This window comes from Gigantopelta aegis, chromosome 6 (genome assembly GCF_016097555.1).
Source record: "Gigantopelta aegis isolate Gae_Host chromosome 6, Gae_host_genome, whole genome shotgun sequence".
NCBI lineage: Eukaryota > Metazoa > Mollusca > Gastropoda > Neomphalida > Peltospiridae > Gigantopelta > Gigantopelta aegis.
Window position 1 is genome coordinate 76,766,317 of NC_054704.1, and position 16,133 is coordinate 76,782,449.

General features: G+C 36.6%; 1 protein-coding gene across 2 annotated transcripts in view; it reads left to right on the forward strand.

The window, feature by feature from the left end:
- LOC121375861 (R-spondin-2-like) overlaps positions 1-15,461 on the forward strand; it is a 59,668-nt gene extending 44,207 nt beyond the window's left edge. The window contains exons 2-5 of one of the 2 annotated variants that reach the window (XM_041503534.1): positions 3,241-3,432; positions 5,016-5,165; positions 5,740-5,925; positions 13,661-15,461. In XM_041503534.1, coding sequence (XP_041359468.1) covers positions 3,241-3,432; positions 5,016-5,165; positions 5,740-5,925; positions 13,661-13,881 — 749 coding nt within the window. In that variant the 3' untranslated portion in view covers positions 13,882-15,461. Of the gene's footprint in view, positions 1-3,240; positions 3,433-5,015; positions 5,166-5,739; positions 5,926-12,070; positions 12,260-13,660 lie in introns of those variants that run through there. The other variant, XM_041503535.1, reaches the window with a different exon arrangement.
- Positions 15,462-16,133: the final 672 nt, after the last annotated feature.

Here is a 16,133-nt window from a genome sequence, read left to right on the forward strand (position 1 = left end):
GTAGTTTTAATGCATTGCTATATTTAGCAAACACTTCAAATATATTTAAAATATATTTAAAATTGTAGGTGGATAAGAAATTACGTTCTTCGTTAAACTGACTCATATTTACATATTTACTCATAACCGTGAGCCTACATGTCAATCCGTCCGTTCCATTTTGACGCAAACGGATTCTTTTTAATAAGAAAGAATTCGAAGAGGACACTTGACCATGAACCTTAGTTGTAAAGTGTGTGACTGCCAAAAAATGTCTTCCATTAAACATTAGCATTCTTACAAAAAGTGAAATGATTTTAAAAAATCAAAACTGAATAGAGAAAGAAACATATCCTACCCCTAATACGGTTTCCTTTTTTCCGGGAGTATCATTTCCAACTAGCCGTATGTCAAACAGCAAATAGCAGTAGTTAAAATATGCTGATATATCGTTAAGTATAACCTATTCATTATTTTATTGATGTGTGTAAAAAAACAACCAACAAAGAAGAACAAAATCTCATTACTCGTTTTTCTTTTTTCATTCATTTTCGCGCTTTCATTTACTGTTTCTAAATTACTGACGTTTGATTTAGTGACCGTTTCTTTTATGCTCAATCCTTTCTTACAAGCTCGGGTCACACCTAAACACCGAGTGGAATGGTGATCAGGAAGATAGCTCGGAAATAAATACACCCTCAATCAATGCTTGAGATCTGAACAAAATACCTACATGAAATCGACAAGCTGGGAACATCATTGTAAAGTACCCCTAATTGTGTGGGGAGTGACCCCGACTCCGACCCTATACAGTACAGAAGATACACGAGAAGTTGCAACCGCTCGTGTGAAACAAGTGGTTTAAAAAAAAAAAAAAAAAAAAAAAAAAATCTTCTTGACCCAACCGATAGCTGTAGACAACTATTTACCTGTCACGGCACATTTTTTGCCTGTATCAGATTAGGACACGTTAACACGCCAGTAATGTGGTTTTCATTATCATGGGATATATTCTTACCTTGTCTTAGATTGTGAATGTCATTATTTGTTTAGCATCACAGTACTAGTTATCCTATAAACATCATACGGCCAGTGTACGATGTGACGCAACTCATCTCATCGTACAGCCGGTGAACGTTATGACGCAGCTTGTCGTACCACCGGTGAGTGTTATGACGCAGCTTGTCGAACAGCCGGTGAACGTTATGACACAGCTTGTCGTACCACCGGTGAATGTTATGACGCAGCTTGTCGAACAACCGGTGAACGTTATTACGCAACTTGTCGTACAACCGGTGAACGTAATGACGCAACTTGTACAGCCGGTGAACGTTATGACGTAGCTTGTTGTATAGCCAGTGAACGTTAGGAAGCAGCGCATGTACAGCCGGTAAACGTTGCGACGCAGTTCATCTCATCGTACAGCTGGTGAACGTTATGACGCAACTTGTCGTACAGCCGGCAAACGTTATGACGCAGCTTGTCGTACAGTTGGTGAACGTTATGACGCAACCTGTCGTAAAGCCGGTGAACGTTATAACGCAACTCATGTAATCGTACAGCCGGTGAATGTTATGTCACAACTCAACGTACAGCCGGTAAACGCTGCGACGCAACTCATCTCATCGTTCATCCGGTAAACGTTTTGACGCAGCTTGTCGTACAACAGGTGAACGTTATGACTCAGCTTGTACGGCCGATGAACGTTGCGATGCAAAGTGATTGCAAAGTGATTGCACTCACTGTATAACTGGTGCACGTTATGACGCAAAAGCATCGTACAGTCGGTGAAGATTGTGACGCAAATCATGGAACCCTGTGCATTCAATTTACATATATAATATATTTTGCTAGAACAAATCAAAAGTTAATTTTTGTTTTGTTTAACGACACTACTAGTTCATTGATTTATTGATTTATAATTCATTGATTTATTAATCGTCGGCTATTGGGTGTCAAACATTTGGTAAAGCCGACACGTAGTCTTCAGAGGGAACCCGCTACATTTTCCCCATTAGTAACAAAGATCTTGATATGCACCACCCCATAGATAGCATAGTACATACCACGGCCTTTGATATACCAGTCATGGTGCACTCGCTAGAACTAGAAATAAGCCTGTTCTGTATACTGCATAACAGCTGTACACTAAATAAACATATTTTATGTTAATTTAATGGAAATAGATAAAAAATATTTGCACAAATAAGGAAATATCTGCGTTGGGGATATAACCATGTTGACTGGTTGGTTGGTTAAACATTTACTCATTAATTTTAAATATTCTATCTATTACAACAGAATAGAGATATTCAAAATTAATATAAGCTAATAGATACAGTGTACTATTTATGGAAATAATAGTCCGAGGCAAAATAGAAAAAATTATATGACACTGCATTGCCTAGAGGTATACCAGATATGTAACATCGGTAGAACTTGTGAATTCACGTTACTTCATTAAAAGCGTATACACCAGTGAGGCTCTATATTTAGAATCCATGTTCCAGAATAAACGTCCAGGGACAATTTTTGGAATCCTGTCTACTTTCCCCTCTAGTCTGGCGTTCAGTTCTGCTAAATGTCCCAGACACATTTCGCCCAATGATGCCCCCCACGTGTTCAATAGGGTATAAATCTGGGCTCGGGGCTAACCATGACACTGCGCTGATGGTTTGCTGCCGCCCATACATTTCATTTCATACTTATTCATATTTGAATTCAAGTATCATCTACTTCTTTTATTTTATTCTGAACAGTGTAAAATTTGCTCTATAAATACATACCAATATATATGAAATATGTTCCCTGATCACCATTTAAAGCAGATTTTGACATGGCGACCCAAATTAATATTTTCTTTTCCATTTTTCTTTTGGTCCTCCACGTATGGGGCAGCTAATGTGATGAAGAGACCTGTGTATTTGACAATGATCATTTAAACATTCTAGAAGGCAAGGTCCGTAGCTGGCGAGCCGGGGTGGGGTGGGTGTTGGGGGTGGGTGTTCAGTCGGCCAGCTGATGATTCCAGACCCTAATAAATTTGTATTTTGGTTTCCTGTAAAAAGAAAAAGAAAATAAGAAAAGAAGTATTACATTTGTGCCAACATTTGTGACTCCTGATGGGAGCCAGTACCGGATGCGAATCCAGTACCGTACCTACCATCATTAAGTTCGATGGCTTAGCCACTACAGCACAGAGGCAGATTGCCCTTTTGCGATTTTATTTTTTAATTTCTATTTGTTTTTGTTTTTTTCCAGCTGTTATTGGACGTTACCCACTGTGTCCACGTGGCTGCACGAGCTGCTCGCACGTCAATGGCTGCGTCACGTGCGAACCTCAGTATTTCATGTTCCTGTTACGAAAGAACATGCGCCAAATCGGCATCTGTACGCCAAGCTGCCCCATCGGTTACTATGGCGTCCGCCACCAGTACTACAGCAAGTGTAACAGTGAGTATACGTCCTGCGTATTTACCGTAAATATTGACACCAGGCCCCGTGCTTATAAACCTTAAAGTCTAGACTTTAATAAAGTCCAGACTTTAACGTCATGGCAACGCCATTCAAATAGCATTACGTTAAAGTCTGGACTTTATTAAAGGCTAGACTTTAAGTTTTATAAGCACGGGCCCTGTACTACATACAGCAAGTGTAACAGTGAGTATACGTACTGCTTATTTACCATAAAGATTGACATCAGTACTACAGCAAGTGTAACTGAGTATACGCCCTGCGTATTTACTTTAAATATTGACACCAGTACTACAGCAAGTGTAACAGTGAGTATACGTCCTGCGTATTTACTGTAAACATTGACATCAGTACTACAGCAAGTGTAACAGTGAGTATACGTACTGCGTATTTACCATAAAGATTGACATCAGTACTACAGCAAGTGTAACTGAGTATACGCCCTGCGTATTTACTTTAAATATTGACACCAGTACTACAGCAAGTGTAACAGTGAGTATACGTCCTGCGTATTTACTGTAAACATTGACATCAGTACTACAGCAAGTGTAACAGTGAGTATACGTCCTGCGTATTTACTGTAAACATTGACATCAGTACTACAGCAAGTGTAACAGTGAGTACATAAGCGTACAGGCTCCCATTTTTGTAGGTGGCAGGCTGGGTTTTGCCCGAATTAAACGAAAATGCCCGAATCTGGGAAACAACCATTTAATCATATTAGCATTACTACCAAACAGTTATATAGGGTTGTAAACGAATCACTACGCATTTTTACATGGATTACAACTAATTTTGAGGGTTGAATGATACAAATAAATGGTAAAAAGGTCTCAAGTTAGCACATTTTGCCCGAATATCTCTATCATTTGTGCCCGAATTTGAGGTTTTACCCCCTCTCCCTACCCCTCCCCTGTCTCGTACGCTTATGAGTAAGTATACGTCCTGCGTATTTACTGTAATACTTGATATCAAAACAGACAACAGTACAACAAGAAGAATACTCACTGAGTATTTGCTGTATTGTTTGACATCAAATAAGACTTAAAACTACTAGCTAGTGCTTCAGATTAAAACAACACCGTCTGTAGTCAATCGGTACTTCACTTCTTGGTCTTATGCACCAACAATGAGGCCCATAAATACAGTGTAATGTCAACAGCAAGATGTGAATCCCGAAACAGATAAGAATGGAAGCATAGGATAACCTCCTGCATAAATGCGCCCTCCAATAACAGACCATGTTTGAAGCGAAGATGACACCTACATTGATGTCAGGCAGATGTGGATTAATGTTAGTTTAGCCATACATCTATATCACTGACATTAAACCCTACATATAGCACTGTAAATAATAATTTAATAGGATTAATAGGTCGAGATATTGAAGAAACATTTTTCTCTTTCAAATGGTGGCCATTTTGAAATCCAAAATGGCGGCTCCTAGGAATATGTTTTGATTACAATTGCTATTGTCACTGATGACATACTCTTACAATTGCTATGCATGATACACGGTTACATCTGTTATTCAGTGTCTGTCTGTCCGTCTGTCTGTACAGGGTGTCACATCGAGCACTGCGAGGCGTGTTTCAGCCGCCACTACTGTACGAGGTGCGCGGCACCCTACCTCGCCTTCCAGGGCCAGTGTGTGGAGAGTTGTCCTGAGGGTCTCTACTACGCCAACTATTCCAAAGACTGCAGGGAAACAGGTGAAGTGTACCTTAGACTGTCTTTTGTTCACATGCGATTTTGGTTTATATATTATTAAAAAGTAACAAACATTGTGCCGATACACCAATTAAAAAACATACTTTTGTATATTTATCTTTGCATGACATCCTATAGCCGATATATTTTAGTGCTGGGATGTCGTTAAACATTAATTAATTCTTTAATTCATTTTACTTCATCCTTCCATCCATCCACCCATCTATCGACTCATTCATTTATTTAATGATTCATTCATTCGTTCGTTGGTCCGTTCATTATTCGTTCATCTAATCAGTCATTCATCCATCCATCCATCCATCCGTCCGTCCGTCCGTCCGTCCGTCCATCCATCCATGCATGCATGCATGCATCAATTCCCTTACAAACATATAATACAGTCACAAAGAATTGTTATACAGAACATCGCCAATATAATTATTTTTAAAGGCATTACAATATTAACAATCCGCTACATGTATGTATTAACTATAATATAGTATCGTATTACCGTAATATTCATATATTAAATGTATCGTCTACTTTGATATAATTGTTCAATACTTCTGTTTACAGTGGACTGTATGGTTGGACCATGGAGTCCATGGACTGTGTGTTCTCGCAATGGACATATGTGCGGCTACAAATACGGCGTCCAGACCAAGTCGAGACAGATCCTGGAGTATCCATCACCCACTGGGGAGGGGTGTCCCATGCTAACGGAGAGTCGCCGCTGCCGAATGGTGCGGCGATTTTGCAATGGTACGTACACGTGTATATGCATATGCACGTGCAATTATTTTGTTGTAGCATGCGTAGTATTCGGATCTCGCCAGGAACAAAATTCAAGAGAGTGATTAATTGCTCCCTTAACTTAGATTAAGGGAAGCCATTTAAGATATTACCATACTGAGCATTTGGTATATAATTAAATCCTTTTGTAGTACTCTCTTTTAAAAAAATGCACATGTTGAAAATCGTTCTCCTTGAATTAGTCTCAAGGGAGTGATGAGAGTCAGAGTGATAGCTTCCATTAAACGGCAAGTTCGGAGTATTCCATGTATAAATTATCAAGATGGTGTCAAAAATAAATGAATTTAAAAAGGGGTGTGAGGGGAGAAAAAGAAAAAGAGAGAAGAAGTAAGATTTGTTTAACAACATCTCAGGCTATTTTAAACCACGACTATTTGGTATTTAAGGTATGGTTATTTCGAGACTTTGTCGAAATAGAGAAGACACCCACTGCCACCAAATAGGCTACTCTTATCGGATAGCAGACAAGGATGTTTTAACGTTTATTAGCCTTTTCTATGGAAAGCTCAAACACATACCACGGCCTTTTGATATACCAGTCGTAAAACACTGGTGGGGATAGAATACCTCGGACATGTCCAGCGAGAGGATCGATCCTACAATCCACCACACCTCAGGTGAGAAATCTACTACTGAGGTACATCTAGCCCATACAGGGTCACACCACTATTGCAGACACTAAAAAGAGTATTCATTAACCTATTTTTATGTTGTCATCGTCAAAACCGAGTTGACTGTGGAAGGGAAGTTTGAAGTGGACAGAATTTGGAATACCAAGTTAGTAGGAAGTCAAACTCAGTATGAAATTTAAAGCGAAAACAAAAGTCTGTTCGCACGAATAAATTAGAGTGATAGAAGCAATTTTGACGACAGAAGTAATTTTGACGGGTTGTCAAAGAAAAGTTTTTCAGAAGAAAAAAAAAGACCCCCCCCCCCCCCCAAAAAAAAAAGAAGAAAAAAAAGCCCTTGTCTGAAGGAAGAGTTCTGGTGGAAGCGTTGAACATGCTGTCTACGGAGATGAAGTCACCGCTGATGGACGGAAGCTCTTTAGCTCTCTTGGTAAGAAAACAAGCTTCATTGCTAAGGCGTGGCAGTCCACCGTCAGTAATATCTACAATAACTGATGGATGTCATGGTTGGTCATCTCCGAAGAAAGGATTCACTGCCGGTAGTTCCCCTCGACGAACTATGCTGACGACTACTACTAGCTAAGTATGTGATAGCAGTATCTGGATCTTGGTGAGATGAAAGAGGCTGGAACCTTTCCCGGTTTGTAATGGTCGCAGTGCGTGTAGTAGCTGCGGTGCAAGGAGTTTGTCGATGTGTGAAGCCTCAGATTACGTAGGACCGGTACCTGAGCTTGCCTCATAGCGATGTCCCAGAGAGTAGTATCATTTGTAGGAATTGATGGCTTCCTCCTCTTAACTGGCCGGCTGATGGTTTGAACGGCTGGTTCTTTTCAGGCCACTTGCTCAACACGAGACACACAGTTGGTGCGGACAGGCTCCCCTGGTGCTGAATGCGGATATGACTAGGGGACCGTCTGGAACTTCTACCATAATGCCATGGGATGCAGCGGCAAACTTGTCACCTGCTGGCTTGATTGGCTTGTGGTAGGAGCGGCGACACGAGACGAGCCTCCGCAGGCAATGAAGCTTCCGGGTTTGACCCCCCCCCCCCCCAAGCCGCCCATGGCGCACGATTTCTCTTCTGTGTACTCTTCTTGGATTTGTAACCATACATAAGGGTGATGGTGGCTCGGATCCCTGTGTACGACACTCAACCCTGGCAGTGTACAGAAGGAAGCAATCGTCGCCTCCAGGGTGGGGGTGGGTGGATCAGGAGATCGAGAGAGAGCACGTAGACACTCTGTCCTTATCAATGTTCAACCCCGGAGTGTTGAGGCTATGCAGGTTTAAAAAGGGGACCAAATCCAAACAAGGTTCATTTCTGCATCTAGAACGGAATGTCACATCACATAGGACTATAGTGTTGCCTGTATACTGACTATAAAGAATGGTAATATTTCAAACTAGATGACGAACTTATTATACTAAAAGACAAAATTTATTATGACATACAAAAGACAAAGATAATTGATAAGTTTTTATTGCCGTGTATGAAACGTTACAACATAGAAAGAGAAATGTCCGAAGGTATGGAAACGAGCAATAGTCCATGAAAAGGGCGCACCTGCCATATGCAAATGAGCCACATCACTAGAGGAGGTCCAGAGCGAAGTTCACACAGTCAGTAGCGAGTGTGTCCACCTTGAGCATGACGAAATGGCACCAAACAGTTCACTAAGCGCGTTTTTTCTGACTTCTGGACTTCTGAAGGCTGCACAGAGTGGCAATGATTTGCGACTGAATGTCTGGCCTTTTATGGTGAACACTGGACAGGATTTCTCCCGAATATTCCATGTTTCTTGCATAGAGCATGCAATTGCTGCAACAACTGCTTGGTTGCATTTCTTTGAGCTGTTTCATGCACATTTTCTCTGGTTTACATAAATCCTTTCACAAATGTATTACTCCAAACAATCCATGTCACAATAACTTTTGCCTTTGAGTATATTATTAAAAAAAAATGTTTTTTTTAGCAGAATAACGTCGCAGGGGTTATTTTCTTCTTCTAAGTTTCAAAGTTAAATATGCCATTGATTTTTACCAAAAAGCAAAACAAATTTTTATATAAAAAAATAGTTTTGTCTTCGGACGTTTTTGTAAACGTGTAAATTCAACAAATTACATTTAAGGAAAGAAGAAAAAAAAAAATAAGAAAAAAATAAGATAAGACTTGTCAAACATTAACGTTAAGATTTGTGATATGGTTTTAACCTTTACGGTCAATTTATGATTTATATCATTATGTTGGGTATTCAGCCAGTAGTTTGGAGATCCACGGATATGTCTATATAGTTATCACGACAATTTGAATGTTATCGGTTTGTCAACGCAATAATACGAACTCGTCGCCACATTTAGCGTTAACGAAGTTTATGGGGTTGAAGGAGTACTTTACAATCTTTTTTTTTACAAAAATGTTTAATAGCTTATTCCTAATTTTATTATTTTGTAATACTACTGTTTTACTGGTGGGCAATTTCACGATTTTTAAAACTGTTGTTAATAATATGTAATATAATTATTTTCGTATTCCAGGTTTTTTTTTATCACAAACGTTTATGTTTTAAATTCGTGTGCTTTTAAATTATATTATTCATATCATTACACTAACGAAACTCGCGTACTAACACATTTAATATAAACTTGTTGTACATATAGTTGTTAATAATACTATTATAATTTTTTCTAGCCAGCTAAATATTAATAACACGTTTACCCATTTTATAGCATCGTATATAATATGGGATGATATTAAAAATATCGAAGTAGTTTTATCTTTTTACGTTCTCTAACTTGTAAAAATTCATGGTTATGTTCATGGTTATGTTCTCTTTATTCATCTTGATTTGATACACAATAGCCGATGTGTTTTTTTGTGTTGGTTGTCGTTAAAGGGACAGACCCTAGTTTCAGCCCATGAAAAAGTTTAGTTAATCTACAAACCTGTAACACATTTGGATAAAGTTACAATATTGAGAGAAACATGAGTCTGTGACTTTGAAATGGTAAAATACCGTCTAAAAATAAGAATAAAACTCGACTCCATAACTGTTACCTCTCAGACGCACGTGCGTTTTTAAAAATATGAGAAATGCATTTTGTGATATTAAAAACACCAGATGACCAAAAAGACTTTGAATGTATGGAAATTGATAATCTAAACAATAGAATCTAAGTAAAGTCTGATTTCAGTTGATAGAAACGGCTCTAATTGTAAATTAAAAATGCTTTAGTGTTTAAATACTAGGGTATGTCCCTTTAAACATTCATTCAATTATTGTTCTTTGTGAAATAATGAAAAAAAACAACAACAAAAACCCCCAGAAAGCTCTTCCCACCTACAGCTGATTCTTAAAGGACAAAAACCAGCAGTGACACAATCATCAGTTTTACTTGATGTAATTTCATAGTATATTTATTTATTTTTATTTTATTAATTATTATTTTTTAAATATATAGAACAGAACTTTATTCACTCAGAACACCAAACGGTGTTACATTGAGATGTTTACAAACATATATATATAAATATATATATATAATATATATATATATATATATATATATATATATATATATATATATATATATATATATATATATACAATACAATGGCGGCTGCTGATTAAAATATACATGCATATAATTATCACACACAAAAGCTAAAATATATCAGTTGAATACATTTATGACAAAGGTGTGTCTTTTAATACACTATTAATATAATAATATACGAAGAGTCATTACTATGTATTCACTGCAGCTAGTTAACCATCCTCGTGTTGACAAGTTGTAAATTGTTACTATCTTGTAGGTACTATTAGGATGGCAAGATTCATGAATGAATTATATAGGTCCGTCAGAGTCGTTTTAATGGTGGGGGTGGGGACATACTATACAAGGCATGTGATATATAGTATATGCATACATAGCCCTTTACTGAAAGTATGGGGCTGTCCCTGAAAAGTTGAAACTATTAACCCCTATTAACACTATGGTGGCGTGCAGTATTTATAGAATAAAATATAATGTTTTTCTATATCAACAATGAACAAAGTAGGTCTAATTCAGAATCATCTCCTTTTCTTAAAATTGCGAATAGCTCCAATTTGAATTAAACTTTTACGAAGAGCAATTAAGGGGAGATAACCACTGTTACCCAAACGCTATTATCGTAATAAAGTTTGTTCATTGACAACTACTAGTTACATGAAGAGATTGTTGACAGTGTGAAAACTAAGAGACAACAAATATTTATTTGTTTAAAGTTAGTAATTGTCATAGTAATCGAAACAATCTTTAAAATGTTTACAAATTGCGGGAATTATTTAAAAAAATGTATGCTACTATTTTTGTACTCTCCATATATTTTGGATTTTACAAAAAACAAAACAAATCGTAAATTGTTGTTATTTCCAAAACGGATATTTTTTTTAGGGTGTCTTAGGTTGGGAGGAACAGCGTTAAAGAAAATTAAATAAGCTGAAGATAAAGTTTGTTTTGATTTTGATTTTAACGACACCACTGGAGCACATTAATTAATCATCGGCTATTGGATGTCAAACATTTGGTAATTCCGACTCGTAGTCATCAGAGGAAACCCGCTACATTTTTCCTAATGCAGTAAGGGACTTTCCCACAGACAGGAAAGCACATACCACGGCCTTTGTCCAGTTGTGGTGCACTGGTTGGAACGAGAAAAAAAAGCAATTTGCTGAATGGATCCACCGAGGTGGTTCGATCCTGCAACGCTAGCACCTCGACCGACTGAGCTAAATCCCGCCCCTATAATCTTTGTGATTGAACAGTGCTTCAGTTATAACACAGCCATTTATGTCTATACTTATACGTTAATACCAAAACAACATACAGTACTAAATACAATGAAACATATTTACTACATATTGCACCTTTATTGAATTCTAGACTTAATAACGATTTATATCCTTTATTTTGTCTGTGTCTGTATATATGCCCGTGTGTCAATTTTAAATTTCAGATATGTTATTTTATACATACATACATGTCTGTCTGTTATATATATATATATATATATATATATATATATATATATATATATATATATATATATACTACGGCCGTAGCTAGCGGGGGAGGGGGGGGGGGAGAATCCGGAAAACATTACAGAAACTTTTAAATTTTTTTTCTCTTCTTGACTATTTAAGGAGTTTTAGACTGTTAACTACTCAGTTGCCCCCCCACCCCCCCAACAAAAAATCCTAGCTACGGCCCTGTATATATATATATATATATATATATATATATATATATATATATATATATATATATATATATATATATATATATCCTTGTTGTCTTGTCTGTATATTTGTCTATCCGTCCACGTGTCTGTCAACGTATTTGAAATGTATAATGTTATTTGATTTCTTAGCCTTTCTAACAATAACTGCCCGGATGCGGATTTTGTTTGTTCTCTTTTTCAGCTAACAGAATTTCTACGCCTATCGGAATCACCACCCCAGCGCCTCAATATAACGTTGATAGCACTCTTTGCACTAACACCAGTAACAGATAGTAGTCGTATTGTAATGCTTTAGTGTGTTTAAAACCAGGGCCCAATTTCACAAAACACCATAAGCCTAGTTTTTGCACGTACACGTACGTAAATCTACGACTAAACCACAATTCTTATTACTGTTATAGTACAACAAATATATTTCATTTTCTTTTTAAAATGCTCCATCTTCCGTAATGATGCAATTTTTCTGCGTGAAATAGACCCCAAATAGATCCCAGGGCCCCGTTCTACGAAGCAATCTTAGCACTAAGATCACCTTAGTGCATACGGTAACTAGGCATTTAAGGTGATCTTAGGGCTAAGATCGCTTTGTGGAACGGGGCCCAGCAGCGTAGCGTGGTAAGAACCTGGGGTGAGGGTTCGAATACGAATCTAACTGACCCTTTTATCTATATTGGTCCTGTACACCTATATGAATAGCCTAATACTGCACTGAATATGGCACTGTATTTGTCTTCGGGTGGGTGAGTCGTTCGTTCGAATCCCGAACCCGCCAGCCTATGCCCCTAAAAATGTGTATATAAAACGTTTTGTAGTGTAACCCTTCATTGTTAGTAGAAAACACAAATAATTTTTTCTTCTGTTCAGTTCTAGTCATATTAATTCCATATTTAATTATTTTAAAGTATACACCCTTGTACCTTTTGTAAAGGCGTACATCTATGATATATGAAACGAATTAAATGTTGCTTTAACAGCAAAACGCACAATTTCTCTTTAGGTTCTTGCAACAAACGCAGTAAATACCATGTACATGTGTATAAACGATCATAATATATTTACAATACATAACCATACAATTATATTATTGTACTAAATATTTGACAAGTAAGTTAACATTTAATATTATTGTACAGTAAATATTTGTAAAAAACGGATGCTTACTATTGGCAGTCCCATAAGAAGCCTTAAATTACTGACAAGGCCTGGAGGATGTAAGATAATGCACCACTCATTTGTTTTTGTAATAGCTGACTTTATATTTCGAGTATGATAAATCACACCACACAGTATGGTTTTGAATTTTTTTTTTTATATATTTAAAAAAAAATCAAAATCAGGCCAAATATTGGCCAGGCCGACGTCTCACTGACTTCACCGTTTCCCACGGCCACGAATTCGTTGTCCTTAAAGTGATGACATCATGGGTGGTAGAAGACACACACTGTTCTTTTTAATATCTACTGTGGGTTTTACCCCAATAACCCCTGACTTCTCCCTACCCCCCCCCCCCCCCCCCGCACTCCCACATACCCTGCTAACATATACTAGTTATCAGTTCTGGTACAGCCCTAAATAACACGTGTGCTTCTTTCAGCTTATATAGAGCGTTGCTTTCCGCTTTTGGCCTTGACTACTAAAACCATTAAACTAACCATGTTGTCTTTTCTGTTCGTTCGTTCGTTCGTTCGTTCCTCGCTGTCATTAAGCACGTTAGGAATGAACGAAGACATGTTTTCATACATCAGAATAACTCTAAAACTCACACCTCTAGGGCAGTGCAATCGTCGGAAGCGACACCGGAAACGGAAACGGAAACGAAAGCGAGGAAAAGGATGGCGCCGAGGACGGAAAGGTCGAAAGCGGGGAAAGAAAGACCGAAAGCGAGGCCGTCGTAAAGAGTACAAGAGGAAGATTCGCAGACGGCGATTGTGTCGTGACAGTAGGAGATGTTTCAGACGATTTAGGTGTCCCCGAAAACGAATTGTAGGATGAGTTGACGCAGTGAATTCATGAGCCTAGAATCGCTTGCAGTAGGCGTTTACCGACCATTCTAAAGACTAAAGTGCATACGGTGTACCAGCTATGAAAACAAAAAGGATGTTTAACATTTATATTTTTGTTAAATATACTCAAACAGGTCCCAATACGAAACTTTGGTTAAAGTTCGCGTTCAAGATGTGTGTGCTGAAGGACGTTTTAGAAGAGAGCTTCGTATTAAGGTTTTAAAACACATTTTGCTCTCATAGAACAATGGCGTCTGACGGAAGTAGCGTCAAGGGAGATAACCGTTAAAATAAACTGAAGCTCGGAACACGAACCAAGAGGTTCAGTGGATGTGATCCTATTCCAGAGTGTAATCTGCGAAGATGATTTTTTTTTTTTTTAGTCTGATAAACACTGTAAGATTGTTATTGTTTTCACGACTTAGAACTAAAAGTAGCTTTTCGTTTTCTCTCTCTCTCGGATATGTGTTTCTGCTTGGTGTTTGTATGGGGCGCTTTCAGCTTCTAGTGCTGCCAGACTGACGTCACGTGACTTGATCGTGTTCTAAAGCCGTGCTCGTGCTCACTTGGTATTAACTGCACGAATACAATTCACAAATATTGTGTAAATTGTTCACTGACATTTTTGTACAGATTTTTTTTATACAATATATGTTATTATTGTGCATCCATATTTAAATGTGTTTGCTTGACTGGTTGTAATTTGTTTTAAAGCGTACCAGATTAAAGGAGCTCTATCAAAGTTGCATCCCTCCGAAAGTATTTATTGTATTTTGTGTAAAAATTATATCTTAAGCTGTAATATATTTGCACTGAACAGTTACAACCAATTAATTTACTAGAAGACATTTTAATAACGTTTTTTGAAGCACTGAGGATGATTGTCACGTTAAACGCATGGCGTCACAGTTTTATTACACATATTAACCCATAAACATGCTGAAAATCATCACGGATTTAGCCTCAACATTTTACACACTAGTAGGATTTTTAGGTCTATTTTCGATTTTTTGGCTGATGACTTTTGGAGAAAACAAATTTCGTTTTGTCCAATGGCAGAATATAACAAATATTCATGTTCTAGAGTTAACTAATTAAGCGTAAATGTGATCGATTAATGAATAGACATGTATTATAAATAACTGTACAGATAGCGAAATTTGACATTTGCAACTATGATAAAGGACCTTTAATTGGCACCAGTACTGTACGTGTTGTGTATAAAATGTGAAGTGGGCTATAGTTACACGTGTATACATTTCAATTAGACACAGAAATACATCCTTGATATAAATTGCATTTCTTGATATCAAGATATCAGAATACATTTTTTAATATTAAGAATTCTTGATATCAAATAGCATTTTGGATAATGATAATTAATTTTCTCATACCAACCAATTTTTATATTAAATAGTAAAACGACCTCCAAAACTGTTCAAGTCTCTCTTATTATGTTTGTATATTGTATGCACAAAAGGTGTAAAGAAGTATGGATTAGAGGCATCCAAAATTATGACAAGTACGACCGACATGTACACGTTGTAAGATATTTATATTACAGTTCGCGAATAAAGTTGTTACTACTTAGCTATATTTATTCTGTTGTACAAATTCATACATATATATATATATATATATATATATATATATATATATATATATATATATATATATATATATATATATATATTTAATTCCTGTTTTATTATTACGACATATATGTTCTACGAATTGTTTTAAACGAATAGCTTATAATCCACACTAGCTAATGACAGTTGTTTGTATCAAATATATTTCACTTTTAAAATTTGAGAGATCATTTTACATTTTGAAAATTATTATTAAAAGTTATACATAAATTATGAAAATATAGTATTGATAGAAAATGCATATATATATATATATATATATATATATATATATATATATATATATATATATATATATATATATATATATATATATATATATATATATATATATATATAATGATAAAATATAAAGAATTTTAGCCTTAAAGGGACTGGCCTAAGTTTATGTGTGTACATGTAACATGTTTACGACTAAGATGGGCTTTTTAATGACTAAAATTACATATTAAAGATATTTGGTTTTGATGTAGAATATCAGTATCTGTATAGACAAGATGAATCTTGTCGTCCTAATGTTTGTAGTAGCTCAGTCCGGATTTGTATGGGAAAACAAATAATTACGAAGTAAAATGAACAATGGCTGCTA